The sequence below is a fragment of the Pelobates fuscus genome, chromosome 1 (genome assembly GCF_036172605.1).
Source record: "Pelobates fuscus isolate aPelFus1 chromosome 1, aPelFus1.pri, whole genome shotgun sequence".
Lineage (NCBI taxonomy): Eukaryota > Metazoa > Chordata > Amphibia > Anura > Pelobatidae > Pelobates > Pelobates fuscus.
In genome coordinates this window covers 386,948,551-386,965,534 of record NC_086317.1, presented here as the reverse complement: position 1 = coordinate 386,965,534, position 16,984 = coordinate 386,948,551, and the positions used below count along the sequence as shown (strand labels likewise).

Genomic DNA, 16,984 nt, shown 5'->3' with positions numbered 1-16,984 from the left:
AATCACAGACCCACACACACATACAATCACAGACTTATACACATAATCACAGACATACACACAATCACAGACCCACAGACAATCATAGACCTATACACACAATCAAACACTCACACATGCACACACACATACATACAGTAACAGAAATACACATACATATGATCACTGACATACACATACATTTAGTAATTAAGAGTAATTAAAAAGTCCATTCAGCCCCCTTACCTTGCTCCGGGAGTGCTATAGTGGATCTTCTTCTTGGTGGGCAGTGGTTGCTGCTGTGATGGGATCTCTGTACTCTTCCTGGACACGTCCCTTACACACCCAGTAGTGATGCTGACGTCATATCCCAGCTGCCGGCTCACTGTAGGGCGTGCAAGGAGCTGTGCAGGAAGAGCACAGTAAGTAATGGGCTCCCTGCCTCCGTCGCGGCCCGAAAACCTGGACGACAACTATGCCACATTACTAATACTTAATAAATGTGTACAAATTCTTAATAAATGTGTACAAAATTCTTAATTTAGTTAAGTTTGGGGACAGTAGGCATAAAATGTTTTGGTTAGATTTTTGTGTACCTTCTAGTTGAATATAGTCATGATAAATGCTGGTGTTGAAGGTTGATAGATGTTTAAATGTAAGTTTTGGAACTGTAGCACAGGCAGATGAAATTTAAGTAACAGCTGAATATTAAAATATTGTTCAATTATTATATTGGTAAAGTGCCAACATATTCAGCAAAGATGGATTGTCATAGACTCTTAGACATCCTACTAAATGAAAGATGTATATATCTTTAGATTGTGAGCTCATTTGGACAGGGCCCTGTTCATTTACTGTTCCCGTATGTCATACATATTTTGTTAGAATTACATGTTTGTCTTGTTTCCTACTGTACAGCACTGCGGAATATGTTGGCGCTATATAAATAATTATAATTGTAATATCTTCACCTAAACCTGATGTATAGAGCTTACCATATTTATCAAGATGTATAGATTTAAACTCTATCTCTGGAAAATGTTTTGTGCTTAGGGCGTCTTTCAGGATCTCGTTGTCCTCCAGTACTATAAAATCTATGGATGAGAAACAGATACGTAGGTGATAAACCATTTATTAAACATCACCTACCCAATACAAATGTCAGATGTGAACTATAAAGGTGATATTTTCTGCTATTTGATTGATTGTGAAAATACTTTGCAATGAGAATTGTCAGAGAAAGATTATGTATATTATTGCGGATTGTAAAATGCCACATTGTCTTTCCCAATTTTTAAAGACAGATCCAGGAGGCTGGAATGGAAAATAAAATGCTGACCTGTTGTATGCTACAGGCCTGCAGTGCAAGAAACAAAGTCACCAGCTAGTTGCAGAACTTGTACACAAACTTCTAGAGTTTTTTTTTTTTTTTTTAGCATGTACAAATACATTCACTCTTTCAAACTAGAATTTAGATGGAAATGCATGGGGGATACTTATGTATAATAGTTCTCAAACACTACTTGAGTAATACAGTTGTTTCTGCTAACTGAATACAGATAATGACCCAATAAAAAAAACGAAATGTTAAATAGCTTCCGCCTGTGTGCATTAAAAGGGTTTTTATTGGTAGATATTTTCAGCAGTAGAACTAGGAGTTCCATTTTATGGGACAAATCTCTTTACCATAGCTCCCTTCTGTGAACCTCAGTACTCTTCCATGATGTCAGTTGCCCAAAGATGGCATATTCTTCAAGGGCAGGAAATATGGCTAGCCATGCCCATAGAAGGGTTGGAGATGTTTAGGGAAGTGACACTAAACACTTCTTCCCCACAAAAGACAAATAAAATCTGACCCAGTGGGGAGGTCCTGAACTTCCAGGCCAAATATACTTACATAGGCAGCAACAGTTCTACATTTGCCAGTTTTGCCATTTTAGGGTACTGTATTGGCAATTATAGTTCTGAGGGACCTGTCCCACATTTTTAAATCTGCCAGCAGTGTTCAGAATACAGGAGGGGACTTGGTACTAGGACCATGCACAGAGTACATCACCAACAATTCAAGCAGGCTGTCTGTCTTCCTGGTCAATCACTTTTTGACTATCTGGCCAACCACTTTTGTGGGCATGCCCAGTCCCTTTGACAGGCAGACCTGCCCCTGCTCACTTCTCTGCCCAGCTCTGTCCCAGAAGGTGGTATTGAAATGTTGGCAGGTAACTTAAAGGGACACTATAGTTACCAGAACCACTACAGTTTAATGTAGTTGTTCTGGTGTCTATAACATGTCCCTGAAGTCTTAGCACTGTAAATAGTGCCTTTTCAGTAACACCTCTAGAGGCTGCAACTCAGAGGGCGACATGAGATGCTTCCTAGTTCAGACGCATTCAGCGTCTTTATGCTGTGCATGGAAATGCTCCTCATAGAAATTCATTGATTCAATACATCTCTATGAGAAGATGCTGAAAGGCGCAGCATAACGTTTTGCAGCGCATGCACAATATTTTCTCAATGCTTTCCTACTGAAAAGCATTGGATTCACAGAGCTCATAAAGACTGATGATCTCACCCACGGAGGCGGAGCCAGCCATTGCAAGACTGGCGCAACAAGGGAAAAAAGGTAAGTAAAATAACCATTTCACTCAGTAGAGAAAAGAGATGGAGACTTAAAGCAGCACTGTAATGCCGAACTTACCTTTCCCTAATCGCTTCCTCTTCACTCCCTCTCTCAGTATCTGTTCTTCCTATCTAATCTAGTTTTCTTTAAAACATAACGAAAAGACTACTTTGTCTTATGTATTTTTCCTATGCTTTACCCACTCTGACCCACTTCCTGTGGGTCAGATACATTTTCCCACAATACTCACCCTTTCCTCCGTGATCTCGCGATGCCTGCTTTCAGTATTCCCGAACGTTCTGTCATTTAGACAGAACGCCGGCGAAACTAACGAATTTCGTCCTAACAGAATGAGAACAGATTGTTCATTCGGTACTTTTAGGTTGGTTCGAAATTCCATTCGTTATCAGGGAGATACCGACCAAAAGGCTGAAAGACCAAGATTGGTTATTCAGCCAACTTTACTAATAGTAAGTAAAGTTTACTTAGTATTAATATATAATCTAACCCTACTTGCTATGCCATCAGTAGGGGCATGTCTACTAAACAGTCAGCAGCCTGTGGTGGGGGGGGGGAACAATAGGTCCCCCCCATTGTCTTTTAGGGCCCCCAACCACCACTCATGGGTGGGTGCTGAGGGAAGGCAATAGGTCTCCCCTCATTGTCATTTAGGGCCCCCACGCGCTGCTCATGGGTGGGAGAACAATAGGTCTTCCCCCACATTGTCTTTTAGGGTCCCCACCCACCGCTCATGGGTGGGGGCTGGAAGGGGGGAGAACAATAGGTCTTCCCCCACATTGTCTTTTAGGGTCCCCACCCTCCGCTCATGGGTGGGGGCTGGAAGGGGGGAGGACAATAGGTCCCCACCACGAGGGCTAGTTATTAGGGGTGGGGGGCTTTTTTTTTTTTTAACAGTGAGCAGTCACAGGCTGCTCACTGTTTAGTAGACATGCCCCTGCTCATGGCATAGCAAGTAGGGACATTTGGGAGATTTCAATCTCCCTTATGTGAGGGAGGACATAGAGTGAGGGAGGACATGGGGGGCTTAGGACATGGCGGGGAGCACAGCTCCCTGCTGCTTCTATTTTTACATATTACAAGGAGGGAGTTGCGAGCCGGTAGCTCCCTCCTTGTAATAAACTTAACAAACGAACAAACAAAACACCGGCATTCTGTGTTTGTTTGTTCTGACGAATGAATGAATAGATGAAATTCCCGTCCGAATTTCGGACAATTGCGAATGCCCCAGTGTTTAACTGGGCATGCGTGGGAATTTCACAGCACTATCTAGTGTGGGCAGATGACATGTCCCACAGGGCCTTCATCTACCCACACAAAGATGGCGGCGTAGGGGACCTAAGTCCGGGCACAAATTAAAGATGAAAGAAAAGGTAATATGGGGGGCCTAGGGGCATTTGGAGGTGGCAAGGTGGGAAACTAGATGTAGTGGAGTCGGGGGGGGGGGGGGGTTAAAAAAAAAACGGATGCAGCCATGGCAGTGCAGCTTTAAATAGCTACTCCAGTACTATAGTGTCCGGAAAACATGTTTGTATTCCTGACACTTCAGTGTTCCTTTAAGAGATTACATAATGAGAGCTGAAAGATATGCATTAATATTTTAGCATCTGGAAAATAAACATTAAGAGATATTTAAACTAGCTGCAGGACAGAATTTATGAGAGTGTCTGAAATAATTTGTAACGAGTTAAAAGTTGGTATACACACCTCCTTGGGACTCTGAAAATCTCCTTGGATGCATTAAATATATTGTTCTGCTATCCCATTTCACGTATTTCATTACTATTACTCAATCAGCCTTTTTGCAGAAACCATGTTTTATGTATTGTACACAGTGTTTTATTGCCTAACCAAAATGGCTAATCATTAGATAAATTGCCTGTACATCATTTCACACTGTTTTCTTGAGTCTCTCTGCTCTACTTAAACAATTGTGATGATTACTTCTTTATATTGATCTGCTCTTTGTAATACAGCCTTTACAAAAATCAGACAAATTGCTCAATGGAGCATAACTGACATAAATATAGCATCTCAGTACCGACATATATGATCCTGCTGTTTTCTGTTGTAATCTTAAATGTTAAAATAAAAATATGCTCACCTGTTCTCGAAAAATGTATACATTAACATATACACAGTTTTTGTGCTGAAGTTGGGAGTCTACCCTTAATTGTAAGTAACAATCCATTTGATTCAATAAATTACCTATATTTGACTTTTACATATTAAAGATTTTTCCTGGCCAGCCCATGTCAGCATTACCTGTGGGTTAGCTCCCCCCTCTCAGCTGATAGGACAAGAATCTAAATTTCAAATGATGGTATATAAGGAATCCACCTCCCCAGAATAAGCAGTCTTTTTTCCTGTCCTCCAGCTGTTAGGCAGGGCAACAGTTTTATTTTAAAGTTGACCTGCCATTAGTTTTTCATTATGGCATCCCTGGGGAGTTCAGCCTCTCTCCCCAAGGAAGAACCCAGATACAGTCCAAGCAGTTTGGGATTCCCTGGGTTAAGATTGCTATGATAGTTCATAGTAATTGAAGTTTGGACTTTGTTGGACTAAATTCTACAACTTTTAAATCGAATATTGAGATGGTAAGGGAGCCTGGTTACTTTAAGTGCTTTAAGTGCATGTTGGCCACCACGGTCAATTTCGGCTTTGTAAGTCATTATTTTCATCTTTATTGACTTCTTTCTTGAAAACCCTTCTTATGAAGAAGAATCTTTTTTGTCATACTTTGGATGTGGTTAGGTCTTTATGCCTTTACCTTGATCGTACTAAAGAATTTAGTAAGTCAAATAGACTTTTATGGTACCTTTTTGAGTTACCTTAAATGTATATCTGTCTTTGTTTCTACGTTCAGGAGTTGGATTACTTCTGCGATGCAGAAAGCTTACAGAGTCACTGACAAACTAGTGCCGGTAGGTGTTATAGCTCTCTCGACTACGGCTGTCTCGGCCTCTTTGGCGGATACTTCTACAGAAGAAGTTTGTAGGGCTGTAGCCTGGTGATCTTTCACCACTTTTGTGAGGCACTATCGCCTAGACATTTCAGGCTTATCTGCCTCCTCATTTGGGAAATGTGTCCTACTTTCGCAACTAATGTTTGATTAAATTTGGTTTAACTCTGATGGTATAATTGTTTTGTTTTTTTCTCACCCACCCTTTACTTTTGCTTGGGAAGTCCCACAGGTGATACTGACATGGATTGGCCAGGAAAACAGAAAATTGTTACAATACTCACCGTAATTTTCTTTTCCTGGCTAATGTCAGCATCAACAAACCCTCCCTTTTTTTTCTGGACTGGCTTGGTTACGAGACTGCTTATTCTGGGGAGGTGGATTCCTTATATACCATCATTTGAAATTTAGATTCTTGTCCTATCAGCTGAGAGGGAGGAGCTAACCCACAGGTGATGCTGACATGGATATTGGCCAGGAAAAGAAAATTACGGTAAGTATTGTAACAATTTTCTGTTTTATCATACACAATTCAAGTGAACTCAAAGCTCTGTTTTAGGTAAGTGATATGTTCTGCTGAAAATAATGTGTAACTTTGTGCTCACAACCACAAGGAATGCGCTATTGAGATCACCAGGGAACCACAACAGGGCAATGAGGTCAAAGGCTAGAGGGGTTTATATAGAGATTTATAGCATAATTGCTCCTACATCATGCTTGCAAGCGCAGCAAGTTCGTGGGATGACACAGGCAGTTGTGTGTCCTTGTTTTGACACATGGTATAGGAACTATAAAATGACACTTGTTTAGAGTGTCCAGCTCAAAATTGATGCCAGAATGGCACAGGTAAAACAAGTGGCAGTCTGCATCAATTTTGATGCTAGAATGACATGGGTGGGAGAAAAAGTGTCAATCTGTGTCAATTTTAACCCCAGAGAGACTTAAATTGCAGCACAATCCGTGGCAATTTTGATGCTAGAATGACGCAGATAAGGGAAAGTGTGGTTACATGTCACTGGTAAACTTGTAGGAGATCTACCATTCACTGAATTGACACGTTCTGTTGAACAATGTTCAACTTTGATAAACCTGAATAGAAAGTCCATAGCAGATTGAATGTATTGTGGGGGGCTCTCCGATGCATTTACTTATAAATCACTTACCGATAGGATTTTGAGTGCGATGTAAAGACACTTGTGGAATGCCTGGGCCTACAAAAAAAATACAATGCACGTTCTGTAAGTATGGCTCTACGACCATTTACCCTTATTGAATGACATAAAACAACAATAAATACTGATGAGCATATACTGGACTAAAGGCTACATAATTAATGTGTCTTGCAGTCATGCCAAATTAATGTTTGTCTGGAACTCTTTGCTGAGGAAATGGATTAGATGTAGTACAGAGTAGGAACACATTTATAAATAATATACTGAGACTTCTCTGTTTTATTCCATAACCTCCACAACCTTGGACTCCATAAAAATGTACTTGTTTTCCAGCCTACCTTTCTGAATGTTAATTTAGTGTCTCTTTCTCTAGTGCCATCTCCTCCCCACTACCCGTCTCAGTTGGTGTTCCTCAAGGCTCTGTTCTTGTTACACTTTTGTTCTCCATTACACTGTCTCAACCTTGTTAACTCTTCTAGATTTCAATAGCATTTATATGCTGACGAAACTCAGATTTACCTCACTGTCCTTGATCTCTCTCATGTCCCTGAAATAAACAGGGAACAGTCACAAACTGCCTCTCTTCTATATCTAACTGGGAGTCTTCCCAAACTTTCTAAAACTGAACTCCTCCTATTTCCTTTGACTTAACTATTGCAACTTAGTACTCAATGGAATACCATAATGCTGCCATCAGACTCATCCTTCTGATTGACCGCTACTTCCACACCTCATCCCTTTGCCAATCATTACATTGGCTTCCTGTACCCTACAGGGTCCAATTAAAACTGGTAATACAAATCATACAAAACCCTCAATAACTCTACTCCTCACTACATTATCTCTTTATTTAACGAATACACCCCTTCTCGTTCACTTTGGTTAATGAGTTACCTTATCATGACATCTGCTTGAACCTGGACTGCTCTCTCTTATCTGCAGGATTTTTCAAAGGCTGCCCCATTCCTTTCGAATTCACTACCCCATGCAATTAGACTTACCCTCGAGCATCCAGTCCGTTAAAGGACCACTATAGGCACCCAGACCACTTCAGCTTAATGAAGTGGTCTGGGTGCCAGGTCCCGCTAGGATTAACCCTTTCTTCTATAAACATAGCAGTTTCAGAGAAACTGCTATGTTTATAATAGGGTTAACCCAGCCTCTAGTGGCTGTCTCATTGACAGCCGCTAAAGGCGCTTCCGCGCTTCTCACTGTGATTTTCACAGTGAGAAGATGCCAGCGTCCAAGGAAAGCATTGGGAATGCTTTCCTATGGACTGGCTGAATGCGCGCGCGGCTCCTGAATGCGCACGCGGCTCCTGCCGCGCATGCGCATTCAGCCAATGACGTTGCTATGGAGGAGGAGGAGAGTTCCCCGCCCGGCGCTGGAGAAAGAGAAAGAACCCCCTAGAGCCGGCGGGAGGGGGACCCTGTGGGTGGGGGCACCCTCAGGGCACTATAGTGCCAGGGAAACGAGTATGTTTTCCTGGCACTATAGTGGTCCTTTAATAGGCCACTGAAAACACACCTCTTTAGAATTCTTTCCTGAATTATGATTCTCTCCATACAATTCTCCGCATCTTATTTTTTGTTATTACATTATGCCAGTTATTTGTTGTAAGTTATCCCCATTCTATAATTGTAAAGTGCCATAGAATATGTTTACGCTATTTAAATAATAATAGACATAGCCATTGGGCATTGACACAATGCATGTGAAAGGGTTTCAGATGTACCATATGTTATGGCATGTAACATTCCTTTCTAGCTTGCCCATGCATCACCTTTGCAGTACAGGATGAAGTAGGTGCCCCCTGTACTGAATGTCACATCCACAAAATTGCAGTCTGTAATTAGGTCACAAGTCACGCACGTCCTGTTAAAAGTTCCAGATGTCTCCACACTGAGCTCAAATGAAGGAAGCAGAGAGAAAAGGTAACAACATTATTATTTTGTTATTCATATAATTTTAAATAAAAATCAGGGGCTGGGAATATATTACCCAATGACACGAGGAATATATTATGTGGTATAATTGGCATGTCCACTAGGAGGCGGTGTTGTGAACAGAAAAAAAATATGTGTTCACCTGTACAGATGCCTTCTCCTGGCCATATCCTCTGTGCTCAGATAATAACTGATAAGAGATAAATGGAAGTATTTAGTACTGTTTCCAGAAAATAAAAGTCCCATACATTTTTTGTATATTTTAATAAATGATTTTATTAATATTGGGTATCTTATCTGACGTCTATAAATCCTGCATAATAGAAGTAATTCTCAGCCCGTAAGTGGAGATTACAATACACCTCATACATACAGACTGTAGGAGGGTGGTGGGTGATTATTTAGAGCAGGAAACGTGTATTGTTTCTCACTGGTCAATGATGTCTCAGGATTACAATGCATTCTATAGGGAAGTTATGGACTATTCACATCTATCCCCGCAGAGTCCCATTGTATTTCTATCAATTCAGATTTTGACTCACACGGCTCTGCTCTCTGGATTATAAGACACAATTGCTGCCACATCCCATTCACCAGAGGTCAGCATACGTAGGGAATCTTCTTTTCCACCTAACTGTAAATAACATGAATTATTGGCACACATGCACAGCATTTTTGTTCTTCCTTACTCTCCTTATCATGCATTACCAGCTGCTATTTACTTTAAGTAAGGCTCCCTGGTTGTGATACAGAGGAAATCTACAGGGACTGATTATTGTGAATTATAATAGTTTGTGACTGGAATCGCAAACATCTGGAAAGTGTCCAGCAATATTATTAAGCATGTCTTTACTAAAATGCTGTTGGGAAAAGTCTAATAAAGCATAGCTTGACAGAAGAAACCATGCATACAGAACTCATGCCCAACACCATCTATGTGTCTTAAGCATCTGGCTCTAATTATTTACATTTTTGACTCAACCTAATCCCACTCTTTCTACATTCTGTTATTTGCCACAAGTAAGTTTCAGTCTCTTATTCTACATTTCTAAAAAATACTTTATTTGTAGCAATTCGGTAGAAAGGGTCCATCTCCGCACATCTCTATATTTTCTATGAAATTATGATTACTGAAACATCTGTGCATTTACTAAATTTAAAAGTTTATTTTTGGCACTAAAACAGCTTTAGCTTAAATATGTAGTTTTTGTGTATAGATCATGCCCCTGCAGTCTCACTGCTCAATTCTATGTCATTTAAGAGTTAAATTACTTTGTTTGTGCTGCCCTAGCCCCCCACCCCCCCACCCCCTAGCTGAGACACACATGACCTTCTTATACACTTCCTGGAAAGAAATAATTAATTTTGAACTTCCTTTATTGCACAGTATGTTTAGAATGTCTTTTCCTGGCTAATCATGGCAGCATATACACATGGGTTAGCTCCTCTTCTACAGCCGATAGGACAGGAAAACCACCAAGGTTTTAAAAGGAGGCTTCCTCCCTAAGGTCCTAAGACTTTTTCCTGTCCTACAGCCCTTAGGATGTCAGCAATTTGCTCCCTTTACTTACGGACATGTATGTTTTTTTTTTAATCTTCATTACTTTATTTGCCTGTTTTACTGTAGTACATTGTGCAGTTGTGCTTTTATGCTGTGATGCAGTTAAGCTTTGATATCTTTAAACTAGTGCATTATACAGCTGTACCTTATTTTTAAGATTGTGGTACATTAGGCAGTTGTGCTTTTACTAGGAAGCATTTAAGCTGTGTGGCATTTAAGCTGTGTGGCATTTAAAACTGTTTCATTTAAATTTGCATTTAATACTGTTGCATATAAAACCGCAAGTCATTGGAAACTGCAGTACATTTGGAAAACTGCAGTGCATTTGAAGACTGATATATTTTAAAAACTGTGATACATTTTGGAAACAGTTACCTTTTATACCTTGAGGCCTTTAGACTGTAGTGCCTTTAAACTATGACGAATAAGATTATTCTGGAACCTCCAAGGGAAATTCCTGTACGTCCAGACCTATTACAAGGCCCCATGACACACCAGGATCCTCAAGTTCTGGTGTAGATGTGGGAGTCCATATTCGTATAGGCATCCCTGAGACTGTCATTGAGATCCTCTTACAATCCTATACAGGCTTTACTAAGCTTGACATGCTTTTGTCTGTTGGAATTATTCCTCGTTCAGACCTTGAAAGGTTCTGTGTTATAACACTCTAGAGGAGCACTTAGCTGCACTTTGCTTCATATAGGCATTGATTGAAATCATGCCTCCACTGAGTGTGGTGAAGCCAATATGTGACGTACCACTGGTCTCACGGGCCCTGACTGAACCATTATTCGAACCTCTAGAAGGAGCTTCTATGGTGGTAGCACAGAAAATGCTGGTGGCTGGTACCCCAGCAAGGAAAATGGGTGAACTCCAGGCTTGATCCTGTGAACCCCCTTTCACTACTTTTCAACAGATATGGTCGTCTTGCATTTGGCACCTGAAGATCCTGCCTATGGTGAATGCTTATCTATGTCATTCTCTACCTGTACTGAAGGGTACCGATTGAGCGTTGATGCCCATGGTGCTTTGCTTCATGTAAGCAACAATTGAACTCAAGCCTCCGCTGAGGGTGTTGAAACCAATATGTGACGTACCACTGGTCTCACGGACTCTGACTGAACCTCTAGCAGGAGCTTCCATGATGTTGGCACAGACATTGCTGTTGCTGGTGACTGGTACCTCAGCAAGGTGAATGTGTGAACTCCAGGCTTGATCCTGTGTACCCTCATTCACTGAGTTTCAACAGGATATGGTTGTCTTGCATATAGCACCAGAGATCCTGCCTAAAGTAAGAGCCTTTCAATGACCTTCTCTACCTGTACCAAAGGATTTGGGGCATTCTCCACTAGTGCTGTTACAGTGTCTTGTGGGCTTCCGTGGCAATGGTCTCTGCTGAAACTTTGTAAAGTTGGCATTTGGACCTCTTTGAACTAGTTTGTCCTGCATTACATATTGGACATTGAAGCAATTAATGAGGCACAATTTGGACGTCACGTCCGTTCTCTACCTGTGCTGGAGGGTATCAGGGCACTCTCCTCTCATGCTGTTGCAGCATCATGGGTTGCCATGGCAATGGTTTCTGCTGACACTTTTTGTAAGCTAGCATTTGAACCTCTTTAGACACGTTTGTCTGGCATTTCATACTGTTCGTTAAAACAGTCTATGATGCACAATTTGGTACTCAAGTACTTAACTCAGTTCATTCTTCTATCTATGTTGAATTATTCTGATTATTTGATTGGATATTCTGTCCCTCCCTTTGTAAGCTTGGGTATTCCCCATGTGTATATGCTGCCATGATTAGCCAGGAAAGTGGAAAATGTATTCATAATTACCGTAATTTTCTTTTCCTGGCTATTATTCATGGCAGCATATACTTCCCACCCATTAATGTCTCTATTTATGTACTGTAGAGCTTGTAAACTGACTGAGGACCTTAGGGAGGAAGCCTCCTTTTAAAACCTTGGTGGTTTTCCTGTCCTATCGGCTGGAGGGGAGGAGCTAACCCATGTGTATATGCTGCCATGAATAATAGCCAGGAAAAGAAAATTACGGTAAGTATGAATACATTTTCCACTATCTTCTGCTCTCGTTGCCTGCTAGATACTGCATCAGCCTCTTTTGTGTGATTAAAGTTAAATTAACACAACAGTAAATGAGTACCATTGCGCCATTACCCAGTAATAGGGCAATCCGTTTTGCAATGTTCCCAAACTTACTGGAGTCAGATTTTTGGCCATGTTTTTAAAATTCAATATGAGGAGGATTTATAATGTTGTATAAGAGTGATTTAGAAACACAGCCCCGGGTATAGAGGAGGGTGAGTATCCATGATTGTAGATAAAGATGTTTGTATTGTCTTTTAATAGGTTACAATTTTATCAAATGTGGAGATAATTTTCCTGAAGCTTTGAGATCTTCAGCAAAGCCCATTATAACTAAGATGTTTGGTACCAGTAAAATACATATTGTTTGCCTGGATATGTTGTGTAATGTAGCAGGGAGTCTGAGTTTGTATGCAGCACCCCATAATACTTACATTATTATGGGGTGCTGCATCCAAACATTCCAAAGCACTTTCAGCTATTTTTACAAATGAACTATTTTCAATTATTACACAGAAGCACATTAAAGGCTTACTCCATCCAAATAACTGTATTTTCATAACCAAAACCTCATAGTAACTATTTCTTTGCAGGTTCACCATCTCTTCCCTGCAAACACCCAAAAAAATAAAAAGGGGTAAACTTGACCATGCCAAGGCCAAGCTCAACCTCAACCTCAGCCTGATCCTCTTTGCCTGACATCACTCCCCCCTCACTGGTGGGGGAGAGGATGCAGGAAGGACAAACTGAAGGAAGAACAGTGGCAGACAGGCACGGGTGGCATTGTCAGATGACAAAATTTTGCACATAATTGACTTAAGTCAGCTCTGAACTTCGGCAGTGACGGCAGTGACGGTTTAATCTCTGTACGAACAGCGTTTCAATGTGAAATGCTGCTTATAAAGACTTTAGACACCATGACCACTTAAAATACTGAAGATGTCATAGTACTTGGAGCAATCCTTTAATTATATTTACCAACATGCCAATCCATTTAAAAAATGAAGCTCTACCTGTGTAGACAACACAGCAACATGGAGAAATTCACCGCCTGCTCCCTGTTTTGCTGGCACTGAGAAGAAAATAGAATCTGAAGAGAAGACAAGTTCGCCCTACAAAGACAAGGTAACGTCAATGAGCTCATCTGATGTGCACAATGTATTAAAGAGACAGTTTTTGTAACTATAAGTTCCCTTCTGTTGCTGTGATATGGGTCCACCCCACTGGGGTGTATACAAAGTAACGTTCAATAAAGTTTACTAACATCATTTCCAGAGCTGAGACACCTCCGTTGCAGCCACCCGCTCCACCTCGGTCAGCATGACTGGTGTCTCTTTAGGAATCTTGTCCAAACCAATGACTTTCACAGAGAGGAATAGGGGCAAGGTATTAAAACGCCACACTCCTCCAATCAAATGCTGCTATGAGTATCATTTGATTAAAGAGCCAAGTTTGAGTCGGTTCTAAAGACGGAACAGCTTCAAGAGGCTGGCAGGAAGACAACCATCTAACCCTTCAATGCAAACATTGTTGTTTCTACAAAATGGCAATGTTTACAATTGCAGGGTGGAAAAGAGAGGGTCACTGTATTTCAATGAGATGAAGTGGTCTGCTGACTTTATTGGTGCTTTAAGGATATGAAATGCAGGGACAGGTATTAAAAAAAGAAGCATGACACAATAAATGTTGATATTTAAGTGGCACAGTATGTCTCTACACCTGAATTAAAATAAACATTATTTATGTTCTTAAAATTTCTCTTATGGGGGTGGTTTTTCAGATTATTTAAATGTGCAATGGTTTTCATTATCATTCTTATACAGTTTATAATTTTGATATTGATCATACATGGAGTTGCAGGCCGAGATATAAGTAGACATACAGACAACAGTAATAATGAACGTTGCTTATGGGCTTTAATTTAACGTTTGTAGCCTCTTTATCCAGAGTGCTATGCTAGACAGCCGTTTTACATATATACTACATATATGAATAATGTGCAGAGAGACGAAAAATAATAGGAATGCAAAGAATTAAAAATTAGGCATGTTTATTTATTTAATTTACTAAAAATACAATCTGAATAAATAATCGTCTCTCTCTGAAAAACATAGAATTTTGTGTAAACTAAAGTGCAATCCCATGATTCCTCCCTCTTTTGTGGCATGCCCCTGGTTTGAACTTCCTTTAGAAGTCGTTGTAGTAGGTTGCTGATGCTTGCTTTATTCTGACACAATATCATTATCTATTTTCCCTTCCCCTTCCTCATTCTACGTTCCCCTTAGTTTCTTAATAAAAACGTAAACAGTAGATATTTTGTTTACAGTTTTTTTTTCTTGTCTTGATATTAATATCAGTATTTTAAGTTACAAATTTGGAAAACATAACTCAGTGGTGCTTAACCCCTTAAGGACACATGACATGTGTGACACGTCATGATCCCCTTTTATTCCAGAAGTTTGGTCCTTAAGGGGTTAAGGTAAAGAAGTCATGCAATATTTGGGTAAGAGATTTGCTGTAATAAACTCTGGGCCTTATAATAATCATGTTTTAGTTACCTAACTAGTTGCTATTAAGTGCAGTTTGGGCTGAATTTGCCATGAGCCAGTCACAATTCAAACTGTGCCTTACTAAGCAAAAACCGGATATGGGCAGCTGTCAAGACATTGACTGAGACATAGCTGAAGTGCCATAAATGTTCTGCTATGTTTGGCTTCCAAGCTTGAATAGAATTTTGTGAATCCTCAGTTCACCGGAGAGCAATATCACATGGATCACCTAGTTTAAGTAACACATTGGTTAATTAACAGACATTGCTGGCAGTTTAGTTAGTTAGGGTTCGCATTCTTCTTCGTTCTGGGGCATGGTGGAGCAGTCCTCTATAGCAACCTTGACCCAGTAAGTAGAGTGCAATGGCTAAACAAAAATGAAACTGAAGTTCTTTAAATCTTTATTGATCATGTGTGACCAAGTTGGAGTGGTTGTAGCTAAACCCCACTCCACATGAAGGCAAGCCTGGCAATAAGATCTTGAACACAACTTCCATGGAAAACCACAGTGTTCCAAGATAGATCATCTTATTAGTTTACATATTCCAGACTACCAGTAGCTTTTAAAACCGATCACTTTAAATATTTTACCTGGCATGACCACAGGAGATTGCTCCTATACTAGTTATGATTTTGGGATACACGTATCTATTTGTGCGTGCTTCTTTGTTGTTGCCTGCATTTGTATTCAGGACATAGAATTGCATCTACATTGTGTGACACCGAGAAACTATAATCCTCTTTTTACAAATCAATTCAAACAGTGACAATGGAAACCATTCATTAAGAGGAAAAACAGATTTACCTGTGTGCTGATCCATGTGTCAGATGACGTTCTGTACCTCTAAACATACAATAAGCAATTATATTACTATTATCCAGTGCCGACTCTGTGAACATTACAAATTGCATGCACACAGTCTAGTAGCAGGAATGGTGAAAATGTAGTATACCTGCGGATCTTTGAAGGTTTTTAGAGGCTCTCTACTTGGAGATAATGAAGGTGACCAACCGAAAATTCCTCTTTTTTTTTGTGATAGTACAAACAGTGTCATATAATGCAATGACTCTATTTGCAGATGAACTACAGTAATTGCAACATCTCTGCATTGGTGATGATAATGGCTATGTTCCAGATGAATTATGTTGTTTGTGAGTGTGCCAATGGTAATATCGCTCTGCTGTCAATAGAAATCAGTCATTTTCTTTCACATAACACTGATTACAAATAATGTTACTTATTCTTTGAGGGAGTAAACACGGTTACAGCACTGTAGGCAGGAGTTTTCCGTTTACTGCCTTTAATTAGAGATGTATATATTTATAGGCATTCAATATATATATATATATATATATATGTATGTATTTATAGCATATGAATAGATCATATGCTGCTACTACTACTTGTAAGGACAATTTCTTCAAATGGGCTTAAGCATGATTTTTCTCATGGAGCGTGAATTGTATTTACATTATGGTTTGCTGATGTAGGGTGCTGATTTGAACCCTGCCTGCCATGTCTTATTAGTACTTTGAATGCCTGGTGGGGATGGACTGAGATTTGAGCAGTGAGAGCATGCCATTAATACCTGATGTTCATTATACTGTAATTGGTGTCACTGACCTCCACACAGGCACCAGAGGTGACATCACAGAAGGTGAGAAGAGAACTCCTTTGGGATCTATTTAACCACACTACAGCGAGGCGAATGTTGGTTACCCACCTTACCAGAGTAATGTAATATTCCCTAGAAAAGGTGAAGAGAAGTAAATGGATAAACAAGTGGCAGAGTAAAGGCTTCATGGGCCTGGGGTTTAAAATGATAAAGGTTCTAAAGACATAATTATATAGATAGCAAAAACACAAACACAAGACACACATTTTAATTATGTAAAAATAAAAACATAAAAACAAATTTTGGTTGGGGGATTGTATTCTGCACAGTGCTTTAGACAGGAGAATCAAAACATCAGCAAAATTGTGTTTTTTTCAACAGAGGTTTGAACAGAGTAGCACTACAATACAATATGTAGCTACAATATGTAACATAGTCATACTAAAACAAGCTGAA

The 16,984-nt window shown here is 40.0% G+C and overlaps 1 protein-coding gene across 3 annotated transcripts in view; it reads right to left on the bottom strand.

Moving 5' to 3' along the window:
* LOC134568020 (inactive dipeptidyl peptidase 10-like) overlaps positions 1-16,984 on the bottom strand; it is a 147,826-nt gene that overhangs the window by 21,849 nt on the left and 108,993 nt on the right. For all 3 annotated transcript variants that reach the window (XM_063426249.1, XM_063426258.1, XM_063426266.1), the window contains exons 11-18: positions 16,537-16,660; positions 15,718-15,756; positions 13,377-13,475; positions 9,237-9,328; positions 8,837-8,884; positions 8,532-8,650; positions 6,740-6,787; positions 975-1,073 (exon numbers count right to left, since the gene is read on the bottom strand). In XM_063426249.1, the coding sequence (XP_063282319.1) occupies positions 975-1,073; positions 6,740-6,787; positions 8,532-8,650; positions 8,837-8,884; positions 9,237-9,328; positions 13,377-13,475; positions 15,718-15,756; positions 16,537-16,660 (668 nt within the window). The remainder of the gene's footprint in view (positions 1-974; positions 1,074-6,739; positions 6,788-8,531; positions 8,651-8,836; positions 8,885-9,236; positions 9,329-13,376; positions 13,476-15,717; positions 15,757-16,536; positions 16,661-16,984) is intronic.